The sequence below is a fragment of the Panulirus ornatus genome, chromosome 44 (assembly GCF_036320965.1).
Source record: "Panulirus ornatus isolate Po-2019 chromosome 44, ASM3632096v1, whole genome shotgun sequence".
NCBI classification, from domain to species: Eukaryota; Metazoa; Arthropoda; class Malacostraca; order Decapoda; family Palinuridae; genus Panulirus; species Panulirus ornatus.
This window is the reverse complement of record NC_092267.1, coordinates 8870991-8890273: the sequence shown is the minus strand read 5'-3', so window position 1 is coordinate 8890273 and position 19283 is coordinate 8870991. Positions and strand designations below refer to the sequence as shown.

At 37.2% G+C, this 19283-nt stretch overlaps 2 protein-coding genes across 2 annotated transcripts in view; one reads left to right on the top strand and one right to left on the bottom strand.

The window, feature by feature from the left end:
• Hpr1 (THO complex 1-like protein Hpr1) overlaps positions 1-19283 on the bottom strand; it is a 189037-nt gene that overhangs the window by 16668 nt on the left and 153086 nt on the right. The window lies entirely within an intron of this gene.
• The window catches only part of Lon (Lon protease), a 36400-nt gene that overhangs the window by 5739 nt on the left and 11378 nt on the right, over positions 1-19283 (top strand). Inside the window, exons 6-14 of the mRNA XM_071687744.1 lie at positions 614-759; positions 2453-2626; positions 4161-4352; positions 7309-7389; positions 9765-9899; positions 10568-10796; positions 12666-12787; positions 14729-14824; positions 18773-18943. Of these exons, the coding sequence (XP_071543845.1) occupies positions 614-759; positions 2453-2626; positions 4161-4352; positions 7309-7389; positions 9765-9899; positions 10568-10796; positions 12666-12787; positions 14729-14824; positions 18773-18943 (1346 nt within the window). The remainder of the gene's footprint in view (positions 1-613; positions 760-2452; positions 2627-4160; positions 4353-7308; positions 7390-9764; positions 9900-10567; positions 10797-12665; positions 12788-14728; positions 14825-18772; positions 18944-19283) is intronic.

The following is a 19283-nucleotide window of genomic DNA, read 5'->3' as shown; positions in this document are numbered from 1 at the left end:
GAATAAGGAGTGTATATATGTTGCAGTGACTGATTGGAGGGAGGAGTAAGGAAATTAGAAAGAAGTGGTTTTTAAAATAAAGGGAAGAGTACAGTTATTAAGAACATGAGAATTGTTTATCCATTATGTGTTGCACCTGTATACACTCTGGTATCGGTTAATGATGACCCTCTATCCAGTGATCTGTTTATTCTGTGTTCATGACAAAGTGAATAATGTAAGCAAAGAGGAAAATTTAAAAAATTCAGAAATGGCACATGGCAATTGTGAGTGACCACTCTGGTGTTTGCTGATAAGTGGTGGTTGAAGGCATATACAGTATACAGTCACATTATTTAGTCTTTGATTTGGTGTGCACCATTTTGAAAGATAATGAAACTAAAAAAAAGATATTACAAAAATTAAAGGCAATCCTTGGGTTATACTTGAGCTGAACTTAAGGTGTGAAATTGAGTTAAGTAATTGGAAATAGATAATTCAGAAAGAAAAAAGATTAGGTGACGAGACATTGATTTTATCTCTCAAAGATTCTTCAAGAATTACTGAAGTAGAATGAAGAAGATTCAGATATATAGATAGAAAAATGTGAGAAAAAATACTTGTATCATTTCAGCTAATGTTGAGTTACGGCTTCCACCATATAACACGCCTATTACTGTTCCTCTAGAGGAAAAATCAAGCAGTGAGGAGGAATCTGGTGACAGTAGACTTCGCAGATTACTTAGAAGACGGCGAAAACCAGCAGAAGAACCAGAACGGGTTAGTATTCTGTAGTTTTATGCGTAGCAGTAGTTTGTTGGGTACTAATTAAGATGATAGTTTTTAAACTTTTCACTGTAGCTGGCTTATGATTATAGCCAAGCTACCCACCTCACCAGTGACCAATTTTTTGAAAATAAAGAGAAATATACCTTCTTGTTTGACAGCCAATGAATGAAGTACTTATCCCAAGCATCAGAACTGCAGTACATATTTGGATGTAGGTGTTCATTCCTCTGCTGTGAAGTATCTAAGGTTATCACTGCTGTCAGGCAAATAAGTACACTGCAAGTTTTTCTTGCCTCATTACAGCAGTACAATGTAGTGTAGTGTACATATAGTGTATGTAGGATCACTGGTTGCATTAGCAGATACACATTTATAAAGATATCTATTTTGCATGAAAGTAATAAAAAATGAATGAAAATTCCATGGATTTTCCTTCAATGCTGTGGCAGTGCAGCATTTTCATATTGATGTCTCTGACACGTTGAAGTTAAGTAATCCATATAAGGGATAAATAACAAAGTATGGCAACACATGATGGGTACCAGAGAACCATTTAGCCTTAACATTCCTACATCTTGTGTGATATACTTAAAGCGGGAATCCCAATTTGTACCATCCATAGTGCATTGAAAAAAAAATGAAGAATTTTTAAATATATACTATCCACAGAGAAAGAGTCTGTATTTTTACCCTACAGTTTGTAAGATCATCTAGACAGAGGTGTAGTTAGTCACCTACCAAAAATATTTAACAAGGGAAAGGGAGAGTTTTTGAAATTTTTAATATAACTAATTAAGTGCAACGAGGTAAGAACATAGGTGATCATGCTGGGATTCTTTAAATAGAAGTAGGAAAAAGAGTGATAGTTACATTGTTTAAATGAGGAGATAAAGAGGCATTTATCAGTAGGATGCTATGTTCCCAACATGACTTTGGTGCTGTAGGTGGCAAATCAGTAGTCTGTTTATTTGTTTGTCTGTACCAAGTGATAAACAAGCGAGGGTATGATGCTCAGTCAGAAGTCATGGTTAGAAATGAGTTCTCTCTTTTTCCAAACTTACAACTTGATGGCAGCATCTTCACTTTGTGCCACACTACCCCACCATGAATGATATTTTTTTTCATTTCAGAATTTATATCACAAATTTTATCATGTAAGAAGGAAGGGAAGTTTTTGCCTTTTTTGAAGTCTCTCCGAGACTTGACAGGGCAAGCTAAAGTTATCTCGGAGATTTAAAAAAAAAAAATTTTGGTTTACGTCTTTTATCAAATATACTTGAACCCTAGCAAGGCAGATAAGGTTGAGCTCTAGGTAGTCACATCTGGCTGGGTGATCAAATGAGTACATGTGTTATTTTGGTCTGTGAATATATAAGTGCTAGTGATCTGTCATTTGTATTGACTTTTGGAGTCAGTGTAGTGTCATCTTGGCTCACTATATATATTTTGCTTAAAGTTATGTCTAGATAGCACATTTAGAGTAGTGGTTCCTTCAGTGCACTTCACTTTGGCTAAGAAGAGACTACTGGATGAAAACGGTCTTTCGTAACCCTTTCTTGAACTGCATTTGCATTAGTATTTTCTCTCTGATAGTTTTACGGTTCCATTATCAACAGAATTGGAAAGAGATAATTTAGGGAAAAGTATCATGTCTCAGTTAATTTTTTTTTCCTTTTTGAGGTAGACTGGTGAAGCTCCACCTCCACCACCACCAGAGAGCCAGGCTACTGAAGACATCCCAGAGAAAGTTGATGCTTCCACACAGACGCCTCCAGTACCGCCTCCTCCACCACGAGTACTCATGGTTCAGGTTGAAAATGTTACTCATGATAAGTTCCAGATAACTGAGGAAGTTAAGGTAAATGAAAGTGATTTTTGCAGGTTTTGATGGGAATATAGGCACAGTTTCTGATGTTTTGAAATATGCAAATCCAAAAAAAAAAAAATTTATTATTTATTTTTCATTTATTATACTTGATTGCCAATTCCTGCATCATCGAGGTAGCACCAGGAAATAGACATAGAATGGCCCGTCCACTCATATACACATAAACGCCCATACACGCATATATACATACATATAAAGACACATACATATATGCTATTTATTTTTATTTATTATACTTTGTTGCTGTCTCCTGCGTTAGCGAGGTAGCCATTCCCGTCACCACCCTGCCACACATGAGATGGCACCCCACTCCCCCTGCGAGGTAGTGCCAGGAAAAGACAACAAAGGCCACATTCATTCACACTCAGTCTCTAGCTGTCATGTGTAATGCACCGAAACCACAGCTCCCTTTCCACATCTAGGCCCCACAAAACTTTTCATGGTTTACCCCAAAGACACTTCACATGCCCTGGTTCAATCCATTGACAGCACGTCGACCTGATATACCACATCGTTCAAATTCACTCTATTCCTTGCACCTGTTTCACCCTCCTGTATGTTCAGGCCCCGATCGCTCAAAATCCTTTTCACTCCATCCTTCCACCTCCAGTTTGGTCTCCCACATAATCATACTTGCTTGCTTTCATCCATTCCTGGTGCCACCCCACCCCACAGGAAACAGCATTGCTACCCCTTGCTTCACCGAGATAGCACCAGAAAAAAACACACACACAAAAAGGCCACATTCGTTCACATTCACTCTCTAGCTGTCATGTGTAATGCACCGAAACCACAGCTCCCTCTCCACATCCAGGCCCCACAGACCTTTCCATGGTTTACCCCAGACGTTTCACATGTCCTGGTTTAGTCCATTGACAGTACTCGACCCCAGTATACCACATCATTCTAATTCACGCCTCTCACCCTCCTGTATGTTCAGGCCCTGATCGCTCAAAATCCTTTTCACTCCATCTTTCCACCTCCAGTTTGGTCTCCAGCTTCGCCTTGTTCCCTCCACCTCTGATACATATATCCTTTTTGTCATTCTTCCCTCACTCATTCTCTCTATATGTCCAAACCATTTCAACACACCCTCTTCTGCTCTCTAAACCAAACTCTTTTTATTACCACACATCTCTCTTACCCTTACATTACTTACTCGATCAAACCACCTCACACCACATATTGTTCTCAAACATTTCATTTCCAACACATCCCTTTCTCCATATAACCCTGTCTATAGCCCATGCCTCGCAACCATATAACATTATTGTAATTATTATCATTGAACTATTATTATTATTATTATTATTATTATTATTATTATTATTATTATTATTATGGAATGGTGTAATAAGTATTTGATATATCATGTTCTATAGAAAGTTACATTATTACCTGTGATGTCATCTGGGATTGGTTATGTCATCACATTTGAAAACTAATTGAAATTTTTGTAATAATTTGTTTCTGGAATTTAATATATTACATATACATCTTACAGGCATTAACCCAAGAAATTATTAAGACAATCCGTGACATCATTGCTTTGAATCCACTGTATCGAGAGAGTGTCCAGCAGATGATTCAGCATGGGCAGCGTGTGGTGGATAATCCTGTCTACCTGGCAGACTTGGCAGCTTCATTAACCTCAGCAAGTCCATATGAACTTCAGCAGGTCTTGGAGGAAACACAAGTGAGCGGTATAGTTTTCTGTATCAATAGCCAGATTGGCATATCCCGCTTCTTAGGAGGGTAATCTCTGCAGCCTTTGTTGTATGCCTCCTGGCATAAGTGCAATTCCAAGGTTCTCTTTTATTTTTAAACTCTGTACACTACTGGTCTCAGTTGGTTATCATGCCCTCATCCATTCTTTCTACTTTTGTATGACAGGCTCTTGTCGTGGATTGGAGCCATCAATTAGACCAAGCCATGAATGAAAATTAGAAATAGGCAGATGGGAAAAAATGTGAATAAAGAAAAAGAAAGAAGTGCATGCCGTATGTGAAAAAATGTATTAAATGTAGCTGTATACAGTTGCATGATTTTAATGAAACAAAGTATGATAAGGAGTCTTTACATGGAGGGAGTAAGATGGTTTTAGGCACCACTTTAACACTTCAAATTCAGGATGATATGTCATAACTTTCTCAGCATTGTTTATCATTTTCATAACCACTTTAAGTTAATGAGAATACTGTTTCATTCTTTTTCATCAAGAATTTTAGGACTATTTTCTAACGTATGTGCCTTACTTGCAAGCTCACAACTTTATGCCTTATGATCTTCCTTATGCTGTAGTTTTTCAGGTATCAGAATACACCAGTAAATTAACTAACAGTACTCACTTGATACACATCCTGAAGCCACTTTCTATGTTAAAGTGTAACCTGAACTTCCAAACTTACATGAGTGCCTTGTACTTTTCCAGTTGGCATTCTGCTGTAAGTAGATTCTAAAAGTGAGACATATGTCTCCATTCACAGCTCTTTTAAACACAAAGAGCTTCCATTGTATACTAATCTCAAATTGTATTTAGTACGTTAATCTCTGGCAAATTACAGCACTGGATGAGTTGTGAACGAGTATAATTTTAGAGGGTTTTAAAGGGAGCAAGGTTGCGCTTGCAGAGCAGATAAATGTTTCAGGGTCAGAGATTAAAGAGAGGATTATTATATTTTCTAAGTCATAATTTGTTGTAACCCTCTTTTACAAACCATATATACTCATCTAGAAATGTACCTTGTATATAGGTCAACCCTTGATTTTTGGCAAGAAATCGTTTAATTTATGATATGCCTTATGTAAAGGCCAACCCAAGTTTTTATGGGTAATGTAGCAGCAAATTAGGGTAATAAACATCTTATTTTATGGCATATAAACCTCATTTCAGAAAATCCTCTCTAAAAAACACTCTGCATCCTATAAACTGAGGTTTGCTGAGCCTGAAACACCAGCCACCGAAGGCACGTTGTTTACCATTTATTATTACGGCACTTTACACTAAAACGTGGGAAGTTTCAGCAAATATATTGTATATTTCTATTCATGTATTTATTCGAGTCGAGATAGAATATTATTGTAATACAACAGTTTTTTAACTGAAAATAATTTGAAAAGTGATTATGGTAACATCTTTTGAACAACGAAAGAAAGCAAGTCAATTGTTTTCGCCATAAATTTATCCCGATTTCCACTGTGTTATGTATGTCATTTCAGCAAAAATATTGCATTTCTGAATGTATATCCTATTTTATATTGAAATACATCATGTTTCAGCAAAATTGCTGTTTCTTTCTGAGAACGTATTCATTCAGGCACAGTTAAGGTAAAATATACTTGTGATATAACAATTTTTTAACTAAAAACAATTTGAAAAACATGTACCATCTAGCTGTTATGGCAAAGCCCTTGTCACAGAGGCTGTGCCTTTGCACCAGCCCTTCCTAAGAAGCCTTTAATATTACTGTACATTGAAATTGTGTTTATACTATTACTGTCTTGCTTCTTATTTTCCAGAAGTATGACAAGTTTGCACATAATACAGTTACAGTACTTTCAATTAACAAGTATTAAATTTTAAAAATACATAATACACCAAACAAATATCAGAATGGGTATTTGTGTGATTCATGCCAAAAAAGACTAAACAGCTGGTAATCTTCCTGAGCCCTACCAAAAATAGCTCAACGGCATCTTTCTTGTTATTCTCATCCAGTATCTAACATTTCCTGGTATTTTCTACTTCATATTGCCTACATCAGATAAACTACAGTAATTGAGGTAAAAGACACTGTTATAAATTTGATTACTTGCAGGATGCCATTAGAACCAGCTTCCCTTACCAACAATGTTTTAAGTCAGACACATTTTTATTCCTTACATTTTGGTGCCTCCATGTTAATTTTTTTTCTTTGGGGTTTGCACGATATTTCCTACTAAAGCTAAAAACTGCCCCTAGTTCTTCCCATCATGCACGGATTTCAACTTAACAAAACTGTTACCCATGTAATTTCTTGCAAAATCAAACTTTACACAAGCATATATGTTATTTAATGACATGTAGCTGGGGATACCTTAACAGGTTATCTGCTGAAGAATGAAAGCCCATGTTCCATATATTTTTTCTAAATTTTACCATGAAGTGTAATACGGTGTCAGTAGAAATACTTTGAAATTACTTAGGAGTGTGAAAATTTCAATTTGCAGAAAAATTAAAAACAACCAAAATTCAATTTTCATTAGAATCAACTGAAATTGTAGAAATGATGAAATATCAAGCCTCAACTTTTCTGCAGTTATGTAATTACAATTTTACCAAAAATTGGTAAATTAAAGAACATACAGCATATCTGTTTATACCAATAAAAAATGAAAACTAATTACAAATTGTTTTCCATTTTTGGCATACGGTTGCATTTGATAAGAATGATGAACGAACAAGGTCATAGTATTCTATGAATGTATTGTTGTAGGATACCTAGCTTTGAAGGGTTGAAAGTGATTTTGACCTAAACACATCACTTGCTGCTGAAACAGCTCATATAAGTTGCTATGGAATTACTTGCTTCCATAATGACATTATTTGTTTTTGTCCGTAAAATATAAGAGAAATTATCGAAAGTGTTTCTATAAATTTTCTAATTTACCAGATTCCTGCTCGGCTAATGCTGGCTCTCTCGCTGTTGAAGAAGGAGTATGAGCTTAGCAAACTTCAGGCATCTATTGCAAAGGTAAAGTATATGTTTGTTCCGAAATTGTGAAGCAGTTGTAAAGCATAGGGAACAGAGGGATGTTTGATACCATATATACCTGTAGGCCCATGTGCATATATATTTTAGTTGACAAAGAATCCAGGTCATTCGTTCTTTGCTCTGTACTCTGATCATTTATGCATTTAGTGGTTGTCTTAGCCATTGAGATTAAAAATCACAGCTTGAGTTTTTACATTTTTCTTTGATTATATGGCCCAGATGAAGGAAACATGTAAGAAAAAAGTGACAGTTGAGGATTATGCATCTTGAGTGAGAGGATGTATTGTTTAAAGGAAGCAGTAACTGAATGTGCACTAATCTCATCACAGAAGTTACAGATAAATCCTTTTTGTAAGTGAAGTTGCTTGGTTACAGATAAATCCTTTGTTTAAGTGAAGTTGCTCAGGTGCTGTATTGATTTTATCAGAATGATGTGTGGATTGATGAAACAGATTTGTTTAACATTCTAATCCGCTAATAATGAGGTGACTTTAAAGGAACGCCAAACATAAGAATGATGGAAAATGTCAAGGTGTCATGCAGCAAAAAAATACAGTAGTTTCAGACAGAAGAAACAGATCTGATATTGTGAATGTTGTAGAAAGGGATAGATAAAGCCAGGTCTAGGAGCAGGGTCAGGAGTTGGTTGATTGCTACAGGTGAAGGGGGTCCAAAGAATTGATCAACTTTCCTTAACTGTTGAAGTCTTTCAAATTCAACTCATGGGAGACATTGTTTGGATGTGCTTTCATATATTATACATATAAACTAAGAATAAAAACTTTGATATGAAAGTGATAGAGATACTCCAAAAAGGTTTTGATATTTATAATTATCTTTCTTTCTTTCATACTATTCGCCATTTCCCGCATTAGCGAGGTAGCGTTAAGAACAGAGGACTGGGCCTTTGTGGGAATATCCTCACCTGGCCCCCTTCTCTGTTCCTTCTTCTGGAAAATTAAAAAAAAATGAGAGAGGAGGTTTTCCAGCCTCCCGCTCCCTTCCCTTTTAGTTGCCTTCTACGACACGCAGGGAATACGCGGGAAGTATTCTTTCTCCCCTATCCCCAGGGGTAATAATAATGATTATAATAATAATGATAATGATAATGATGATAATAATGATAGTAACAATAATGATAATGGGGATAGGGGAGAAAGAATACTTCCCACGTATTCCCTGCGTGTCGTAGAAGGCGACTAAAAGGGAAGGGAGCGGGGGGCTGAAAATCCTCCCCTCTCGTTTTTTTTTTTTTTTTTTTTTTTTTTTTTTTTTATTTTCCAAAAGAAGGAACAGAGAAGAGGTCCAGGTGAGGATATTCCCTCAAAGGCCCAGTCCTCTGTTCTTAACGCTACCTCGCTATCGTGGGAAATAGCGAATAGTATGAAAAAAAAAAAATAATAATAATGATTATCATTATCATTAGATTTATTTTATCTTATTATACTTCGTCACCGTCCCTCGCGTTAGCGATCCAGCGCAAGGACACAGACGAAAGAATGGCCCAACCCACCCACATACACATGTATATACATACACGCCCATTAGCGCATATATACATACATACCTATACATTTCAACGATACACACATATGAATAGACAGACATACACACATGTACACATGTACATATTCATACTCGCTGGATTTATAATTATGCTTCTCTTAATTTGATATAATTTGTTTGCAATTTTTTATACCTGTTTGCCTTTCCTGCTATTGTGTTGTGGTTACAGAAACTTTCTCATTAGCACACATCCAGTCTCTATGTCACGTATGATGCATTAAAATCAAATTCAGCTGTCCTTACCCAAGCCTTGCAGACTACTCCATGGTCTACTCTGACAGTTTTCATTTTGTTGATGATTGGCCTTCTATCAAAGGGAAAGGGGAGAAAGAAGGCTCTATCTCTTGTTACTGGTGTTACTTTGCTGAGGCGAGGAAAAGGAAGCCAGTGTTAAGGAATAAATGCCTTCCAACATTTCGACATCATAGGAAGGTGAAATCTGAAGACTAAATGTGTGAAACATGTTAAGTGACCTGAAAATATTTGAAATGGGATTGTGTGATTAAGCTGATTGATAATCTTTAGTGGATTCTGTAGCATTTTATTAATTCTGTAACACACACTGCATAATGGCTAAGTGTTAGTCTCTGTTCATTTTGGCAGAGTTGGCAAGGTATTGTTATGTACTCGGTGGACTGTGCATCCACTCTTTCAGGGATCTTAGAATGGCAAGCCAGCTTCATTTAACATAGTTGGAAGCAACTTGTGAGAAGAATGAAATATAAAACTAGAATTTATATTTATGTATATCAATGTGCATATAGACTTTATCATGCTGGACATTGCAGGAAGTGGAAGAGAAGGTTCGGTCACAACACAGGAAGTACATGTTACAAGAACAGCTTAAAGTTATAAAGAAGGAGCTTGGTATAGAGAAAGAGGACAAGGATGCCATTGAAGAGAAATTCCGTGCAAGGTTAAAGGTGTGTAGTGTATTATAATTTGTTTTGTAAGATAATGAGTTCATATTTAGTGGAGTTTCTGAATATTTAAAATCTTAGAAAATCTTCATTTTGGTTATATTCTAACATAGTGAACATAAAGAACAAGTTGTGCGTGCATTGAATTTCTAATTTTTTTTATGAATAGATTTTTTTCTCTAGCACCTGACCTTTAAGTTTTGTGAACATTAGTATCCTTGATTTTCCAGTTATTAAACTGAATTGTATATCAAACTATGTAACAAAGACATAGATGTGGATTTGGAAATTAATTGCAATAGGACCATACATGGTATTAGGGGGTTGATTTTGTGTGGATTGACAGTGAAAGAGATAGATTGTTTGTACATAAAGTCTCAATGAGAGAGTTGACTAGGGTGTCCTGAAATGATCTGGACACATGGAGATGGTGAGCAAAGAGAGACCTAATAAGAGGATCTGTTTGTTGGAAGTGTAGGGGAATGGGGAGACCGAGAAGGAAATGTAAGGATGGAGTAGAGACGGCTCTCGGATATTAGGACCTTAAACTTCAGGAGGATGAGCAGCTTGCATGGGATAAAATGAACTTGATTAAGGTATTTGGTTGCAACCATCTGCCAGTGGGACAAACCAGGGCAGTTTCTGTTTACAGAACTCTGTATTTGTTACAGGAAAAAGAAGTCCCTAAAGCTGTTCAAGATGTGATTGATGAAGAGCTGAACAAGTTGGGATTTTTGGATAACCATTCTTCCGAGTTCAATGTAACACGAAACTACCTCGATTGGTTGACAATGTTGCCGTGGGGTATAACCTCAGAGGAGAACCTCAACTTGAAACAGGCCCGTGAGATCTTGGATGAGGATCATTATGGAATGGAAGATGTTAAGAAGAGAATTTTAGGTAATGACTGTGTTTGGGAAAGGGAGCAAAATCACAAAAGTAATGTTAATAAATATTTTTTTTCATGCTAGTTCATGATTTTCCTCATAGTGAGATAGTGCCGGGACAGACAAAAAAAATTGCAATGTTAGTTTGTATCTACTATTTACCTATCATATATAATGCACTTGAACTATCAGAGATTCCTATTCGCAGCCAAGCCCCTCAGATCCCTCTGTGGTTTCCTCTGACCATTCATGTGCCTTGGCCCACTGACAGCATATTGCCCACTGTATACTACATTCATTCCAGTTTGCTTTTTTCCATGCATGACTCTTATTTTCCAGCATGCCTCCACTTCAAACACATATATCTTGTTAGTTAGTCTCTCATCACTCATCTCAGTATATTCAAATAATTTCAGTATGTACTGTTCATCTTTCTAAATCGTACACAGCGTGTTACCATAACTCTCTTACATCATCATTCCTTACATGATGAACCGTCCCAGCACCATACATTGCCCTCATGCATTTCACTTCTGACTCATCTACCCTCTTTCATTCTTTTTTATTGAAAGCCCAAGACTTACACCCATACAGCACTAACTACTATACCATCAAACGTACCCATCTTTGACATTCCAGATAGTGACCTTTCTCTCCTCAAACCACAGTGCATGTAGGACATAAGACCCCTTTTTGACTCACTTCATCTCCCACAGTTCCACCTGCTGCCATGTATACACTTATCTCCATTGGAGCAGTTTCCCCTCTGTAGGTATTACAAGATTTAGTTTACTTTTAAGATGTTTATTTCTAGTTCTAAAAGGATAACAGCAATATTTCTGAGGGTAAAAACCTCAAATGTTTTGGAAAGATGAGAACTGTGTGGTGTGAGAAGGTTTTATGACAAGAAGATCTTGTGAGATTCCTCCATATTAACCTTTTTGGTACTTAATTGGTCTTTTGTCTGCCCCCTTCACCCTGTGTACAAAAAATTAGAGAAACCATTGTATTTGAATATAGGAATAGATGCATGAACCACTGGAAAACCATCAATTTTCTTATGAATTATGACAGCCATTCTTAGCTTAGTTAAAACATTATCAACTGGATTGGCTATTCCTAACTGCACAAAAATATCCATGATTCATTTGTTTTATAAGGTTAGGTGCACAAAAACTACCAAAAGCAACATCCTTTTCCTTTAGTTTAAGAGCTAAACATTCTAAGTGTAAGAAAACTCGTTAATTACCAGTTTGGCTAAATCTAAGTATGGGTTGTAGGGACATGGTAAGGGGAACAATGAAGGGTGAATTCTAAGAGAAACCATGTGACTGTTCACATTAGTCTCTGGAAAGTTACTCGAGGCCTCTATGTAGCTTGTTTGGATCGCCATCCATGGCTGACCAACAAAGCCTACACCAATTGATGATAATACTGAAACTTCCCTCGTCCCATCCACATATGTGTACGTGACCAAAGCCTGGCTGAGGCTGTGTAAGGGCTGACCACATTCTACAGACTTCCGATGGTACTCCTACTGATACCTTTTCCAAAGGAAAATAGGTCCTTTTGTATCTTCCACCATAATTAGTAACCATATACTGGACTCAGTATATCTTAAAAAGTTTTATATCTCTGGGATTCTATTTTACTACTGTAAGGTTTTGGTACACTTTCTTCATTCTTTCATACAAAAGAAACTTTGGGGCCAACACCTCTGTTTGAGGAGTTCTTGCCAGACTCTAGTAAGCCAAGGGCTCCTCCTCCCTTTTGTTTGAAGGCTTCATATAATGAGGAATTATTCAAGTGTGCTTTTACTTTAGCATGATGTCAATGGAGTTGAAATTGCATCTTAATTTGTATATCTCATTACTGATCCCAGAGTTCATAGCAGTGGCACAACTGCGAGGAACAACTCAAGGAAAGATCCTTTGCTTCCATGGTCCACCTGGTGTAGGCAAGACTAGCATTGTTCGCTCTATTGCACGTGCTCTCAACAGACAGGTAAGCTCTTGGCATTTTTTTTTTTTTACCTTATTAGTATGGTTTTTATTGTTGCACTGATCTGTTACTTATGAAGATCACTTATTGTCTATCATTTGTATTTGTACAGTACTGTATTCTCTTGTAAGATTTCATTTGCTAATTGAAGTAACCAGTCCACTTGTGTTTAATTTAGGAATCTTGTACACATGGTAAAAATATCTTTCTGGATGGATCCAATGAATTTTTCAGTGATTAGCATGACTCATGTTGTCTTGGTAGGGTTGCTAAGCATGAAAGTGAAACAGATTTTCTTGATATTTGTGATTGCCCACTTTATAGTCATTTCCATAAAAATATGAAATCAGTTTAACATTATTATAGCGAATAACAGACAAGAAGTGTCACTAGCAATCAATATATTGCAATACCATGAAAGTAGGGCTACCAGTTTGAGGTCAGACTGATGGGAATTTGTCAAAATCCTTTGTTGGTGGTGTCATATTATTTCACACAAAAAGTGGTAAGATACTTTGCTTTACCATATATACACTGTTCAACAGTAAGATTTGATTTGTGACAGTTGATGTCATTTACACATCTAATGAATCAATCTCTATTTGTCATGTGTAATGCACCGAAACCACAGCTCCCTTTCCACATCCAGGCCCCAATTCACTCTATTCCTTGCAAGCCTCTCACCCTCCTGTATGTTCAGACCCCAATCGCTCAAAATCTTTTTCACTCTTTCCTTCCACCTACCTCCAATTTGGTCTCCCGCTTCTCCTTCTGCCCTCCACCTGTGACACATATATCCTCTTTGTCAATCTTTCCTCACTCATTCTCTCCATGTGTGAAAACCATTTCAACACACCCTCCTCTGCTCTCTCAATCACACTCTCTTTTTTACCACACATCTGTCGTACCCTTTCATTACTTACTCAATCAAACAACCTTACACCACATATTGTCCTCAAACATTTCATTTCCAATACATTCACCCTCCTCCGCACAACCCTATCTATAGCCCATGCCTCGCAACCATATGACATTGTTGGAACCACTATTCCTTCAAACATACCCATTTTTCCTCTCCGAGATAACATTCTCGCCTTCCTCACATTCTTCAATGCTCCCAGAACCTTCTCTTCCTCCCCCACCCTGTGACACACTTCCACTTCCATTGTTCCATCCGCTGCTATATCCACTCCCAGATATCTATTTCTCTATTCAAACTTACCTCCCACTTAACTTGTCCCTCAACCCTACTGAACCTAATAACTTTGCTCTTATTCACATTTAGTCTCAACTTTCTTCTTTCACACACTTTACCAAACTCATATATTGATATATTACAATATTTTATGATTAATGTATCAATACCCATTTTGTCTGTCAATGCCAGCTCCACTATTTTTTTTTTTGAGTTGACATATTCTACTCTTGGATGAAGGCTTTTGCTATAAAGATTGATAGATGTTTAAAATTTTTAACTCTCAGTTTAGTGGGCACGCAGCAGTACAATAGTAAGCTCAAGATTTTTGATGTTTTTTAAGTTCAAGTTGATGAATATTCATTTGTGTGATACCTATATTTCATAGATAAAATGTTTTCCTGCATCATCAAGGTAGTGCCAGGAAACAGATGAAGAATGGCCCATCCACTCATATACAATATATATACATAAATGCCCATACATGCAAATATACAAATCAACACATATACATACACATACACACACATGTACATATTCATACTTGCTTGGCCTCATCCAATTTCTGGTGCTACCTCACTCCATAGGGAACAGCATTGCTAATGTGAGAGTCTGTGTTTATCTTTAACACACTAGCCATGGGTTGAGGATGTGTGCGAGTCCTGTTAAGGAGGTTGCATATTCCTGATCAACCACAGTAAGTTGGGAAAAGCATAATGATAATAGACATAATGTTATCTTTCATTCAGTATTTCAGATTCAGTGTTGGGGGTATGACAGATGTAGCAGAAATCAAGGGGCATAGGCGCACATATGTAGGTGCTATGCCAGGCAAGCTCATCCAGGTAAGACATTTTAAAAGAATTTATAATTCGTTTTATATTCACTCTGTATTAATAACCTAATTTACTGGTATGGATGATATGGATGATAAGGTTAATCTTAAAGAGTAAACTGTATTATTAGTCTAGTAGATAAAGTTGATTTGTAAAATATGAAAGTCTGTGTGGGGAAGGGATCCCTGCATAGAAGATAGCCCCATAAATGTAGAGGGGACTCATTAGGCTGGAAATATGCAGCAAAGTTCTGTTTAATTTTTACTTTTACCTTTCATAGATGATACATTCCTTCCATAAGCATAGAATTTATAGTGTTATTCTAAGTGTGTTATCCCTGGGGATAGGGGAGAAAGAATGCTTCCCACATCTTCCCTGTGTGTCGTAGAAGGTGACTAAAAGGGGAGGAGGGAGGGGGCTGGAAATCCTCCCCCCTCGTTTGCAATCTTCCAAAAGAAGGAGGAGGGGGGGGGGGGGCAAGTGAGGATTTCCCTCAAAGGCTCAGTCCTCTATTCTTAACGCTACCCCGCTAATGCGGGAATTGGCGAATAGTATGAAAATAAAAATTGTGTTTATCTTTTCTGTAAATGTTTACACATTTCATACTCTATTATAAGCTGTGTAAAGGTATCTGGCAGCCAATATAAGGGAGCCACACTAACAAGAACATTCAAGTCACAAGCAATGTATTGGAGATTGACCAAACAAGTCAGTAAACGAAAACATAGTTTGCTTTACCCCTACCTGCAAGAGTAGATATTTAGAAACTTGGCCAGTTAAAATGTTACAGAATTACATATTATAATTGGATTGCTGAATGATACACTACTTACTTAATCACTTAACGATTTATTCTGTTTCAGTACTTATGGACCCTTAGACTAAATCTTAAAATGATTTATTCTGATTCAATGTGATCTACTTGGATCTCCATTATAAATACGAGTGTTGAAGTTTCAGTGCATGAAATTATATGTTTGCCTCTTCATGTACACAACAAAGTAATAATCAGATCCTTTCCTCTAAACATGGTAACAAGAAGATCTAAAGAACTGATTATTAAGAAACTGTCTTCTGTGCTACTGATTTAGAAGTAGCTCTTGTATTATGAAACTTATTTTGCTGGTTTTAATTCTATGGACTCACTTTATTCAAACCAGTTGGAGGACAAAGATCTACTCATTTGTTTAACTGGTTTCCTTAATATTCATATTAATTTGTTTTATTTATGTTTATTTATTATACTTGATCGCCATTACCTGCGTCAGCGAGATAGCGCCAGGAAACAGACGAAGAATGGCCCATCAACTCATATATATATGTACATAAATGCCCATATACACATATATACATACATATACATATCAACATATACACATATACATAAACATACATATATACACATGTACATATTCATACTTGCTTACCTTCAACCATTCCTGGCAGAACCCTGCCCCACAGGAAACAGCATCTCTACTCCCTGCTTCAGTGCGGTAGTGTCAGAAAAACAGACTGAAAAGGCCACATTCGTTCACTCAGTCTCTAGCTGTCATGTGTAATGCACCGAAACTACAGCTCCCTATCCACATCCAGCCCCCACAGAACTTTCCATGGTTTACCCCAGACATTTCACACGTCCTGGTTCAGTCCATTAACAGTATTTCAAACCCAGTATACCACATCATTCCAATTCACTCTATTCCTTGCACGCCTCTTACCCTCCTGTTATGTTCAGGCCCTGATCACTTAAAATCGTTTTCACTCCTTGCACGCCTCTTACCCTCCTGTTATGTTCAGGCCCTGATCACTTAAAATCGTTTTCACTCTATCCTTCCACCTCCAATTTGGTCTCTTGCCTCTTGTTCCCTCCACCTCTGACACATGACACATATATCCTCTTTGTCAGTCTTTCCTCACTCATTCTCTCCATATGTCCAAACCATTTCGACACACTTTCTTCTGCTCTCTGCTCTCTCAACCACTCTCTTTTTGTTTCCACACATCTCTCTTACCCTTTCATTACTTACTTGATCAAACCACCTCACACCACATGTTATCCTTAAACATCTTGGTTTCCAACACATCCTCCTCCGTACAACCCTATCTATAGCCCATGCCTCGCAATCACAGTATTGTTGGAACTACTGTTCCTTTGAACATACCCATTTTTGCTCTCTGTGATAATGTACTCTCCTTCCACACATTCTTCATCACTCCCAGAACCTTCGCCACCTACCCCACCCAGTGACTCACTTCTGCTTCCATGGTTCCATTCGCTGTTAAGTCGACTCCCAATTTTTCTCCAAAACTTACATCCCAATTAACTTGTCCCTCAACCCTACTGAAGTTAGTAACCTTGCTCTTATTCACATTTACTCTTAACTTTCTCCTATCACACACTTCCAAACTTAGTCACCTACTTCTGCAGTCTCTCTCTTGAATCAACCACTAGAGCTGCATCATCGGCGAACAACAACTGACTTCCCAGGTCCTCTCATCCCCAACAGACTGCATACTTGCCCCTCTCTCCAAAATTCTTGCATGTGCCTCCCTAACCACCCCATCTATAATCAAATTAAACAACCAAGGGGATATCACACACCCCTGCCACAGACCGACATTCACTGGGAACCAATCACTCTCCTATCCTCCCACTTGTACACATGCCTTACATCCTTGGTAAAACTTTTCACTGCTCCTAGCAACTTACCTCCTACACCATATACTCGTAGTTCCTTCCACAAAGCATCTCTATCAACCCTATCATATGCCTTCTCCAGATCCAAAAATGCTACATACAAATACATTTTTCTAATTATTTCTCCCATACATTCTTCATAGCAAACTCCTGATCCACACATCCTCTCCCACTTCTGAAATCACATTGCTCTTGCCCAATCTGATGCTCTGTACATGCCTTCACCCTCCCATATAATTTCCCAGGAATACTCGACTTGAACCTTGGGGCTGGTAATTAGAACCAACCTGGCTTAATGTGCAACCACTTGGAGGGGATGAGGTACCCATACCTTGCATGTAATGAGTATGTTACTGGTAGCCTGTGTTTTGAGAGGATGTATTCACTGTTTTAGAAGTTCTAGTTTCTTTCCAGTGTTTTTTAACTACCATTATTAGCTTCGGTATATCTCTTTATCTTGTACTTTACACAACGGTATATCTCTTTATCTTGTACTTTACACGAATACAGAAACAAATATTTGAAATTGAATTTCTATACATTTATGTTAGAACCAAATTTGGTTAAAGAAGTATTCAGATCAGGTGAACACAATGGTTAGATACTGATTTTAGGTCTTGAGTTAAGGACAGTTGAAGACCTTTAGATACCTATACTGTTTATATAAGGAGTCTGTTTGAAGACCTCTTTTACACAAAAATGATTCCCACAAAAAATGCAAGCCTGTATACCCATGATCAACCTTGTGGAAATGGGATTAGGGGTGATGATAGATATATAGATAGATATGTAGATAGGCAGTTTGGTAAGCAAATTTTTAGATATTGAACATCATATGGTTGAAGAAGAAACATATCTGAAGAAGTTTCTTTGTGGTATAAAATGGTTAGGTACTGAATGTAGGTCTCAGATGGAGAACCTCTCCTCAGCCAGGTAATCACAAAAGATACATGCCTATATGCCCTATATCCACTGCATGGAAATGGAGTTGATGATAGATAGAGGAGGTAGATACATACTGAATGTCTAGTTGAATAAGATGTATATCTGAGGAAGTTTTACTGTTATATAAATTTAAATCATCCACTAGTAACTGAGAGGTACTTTGTAAAGTACCAGTAGTGTGAGAGGCATTAATAATTGATAAGAGGGTAGGGCTTGCTGAGTGCAACAGTGATGAAAAAATTAAACATTGAAAGTGAGTAATATTTTGAAAAGTTGTATGATTATTTTACCCTTTCATTTGCATTGACTGACAGTGCCTGAAGAAGACCAAGACAGAAAATCCAGTGGTTTTGATTGATGAGGTGGATAAAATTGGTAAGGGTTACCAGGGAGATCCTTCTGCTGCTCTGCTAGAACTACTTGATCCAGAACAAAATGCAAACTTCTTGGATCATTACCTTGATGTCAGCGTAGATCTTTCAAAGGTACTGTTCTAATGCAACATGTTCAGCAAGCAATGCTTATTCCATGATGCTTTGTTTATTTTCTAAAATGGATTTATCCCCCACCCCAATGAGCAAGATCTTAAGATGCTCCAAGGGCTCTACCCTTAATATAGAAATGAGTTATTAATTTTTCAAGATAAATGTTTTTTCTCAAGGTATTGATTACCACTCTACCTCATATTTGTGACTATGAATCATCATTTCATAAGAAAACTTTGCCATGTTGCTGGTTGTTGTTAAATTTTTTCTATACTGAAGTGTATCTAAAGTTGTGATGAATGGAAAAATATAAATATAGAGTGTGCTTGTTTGAAGGAGT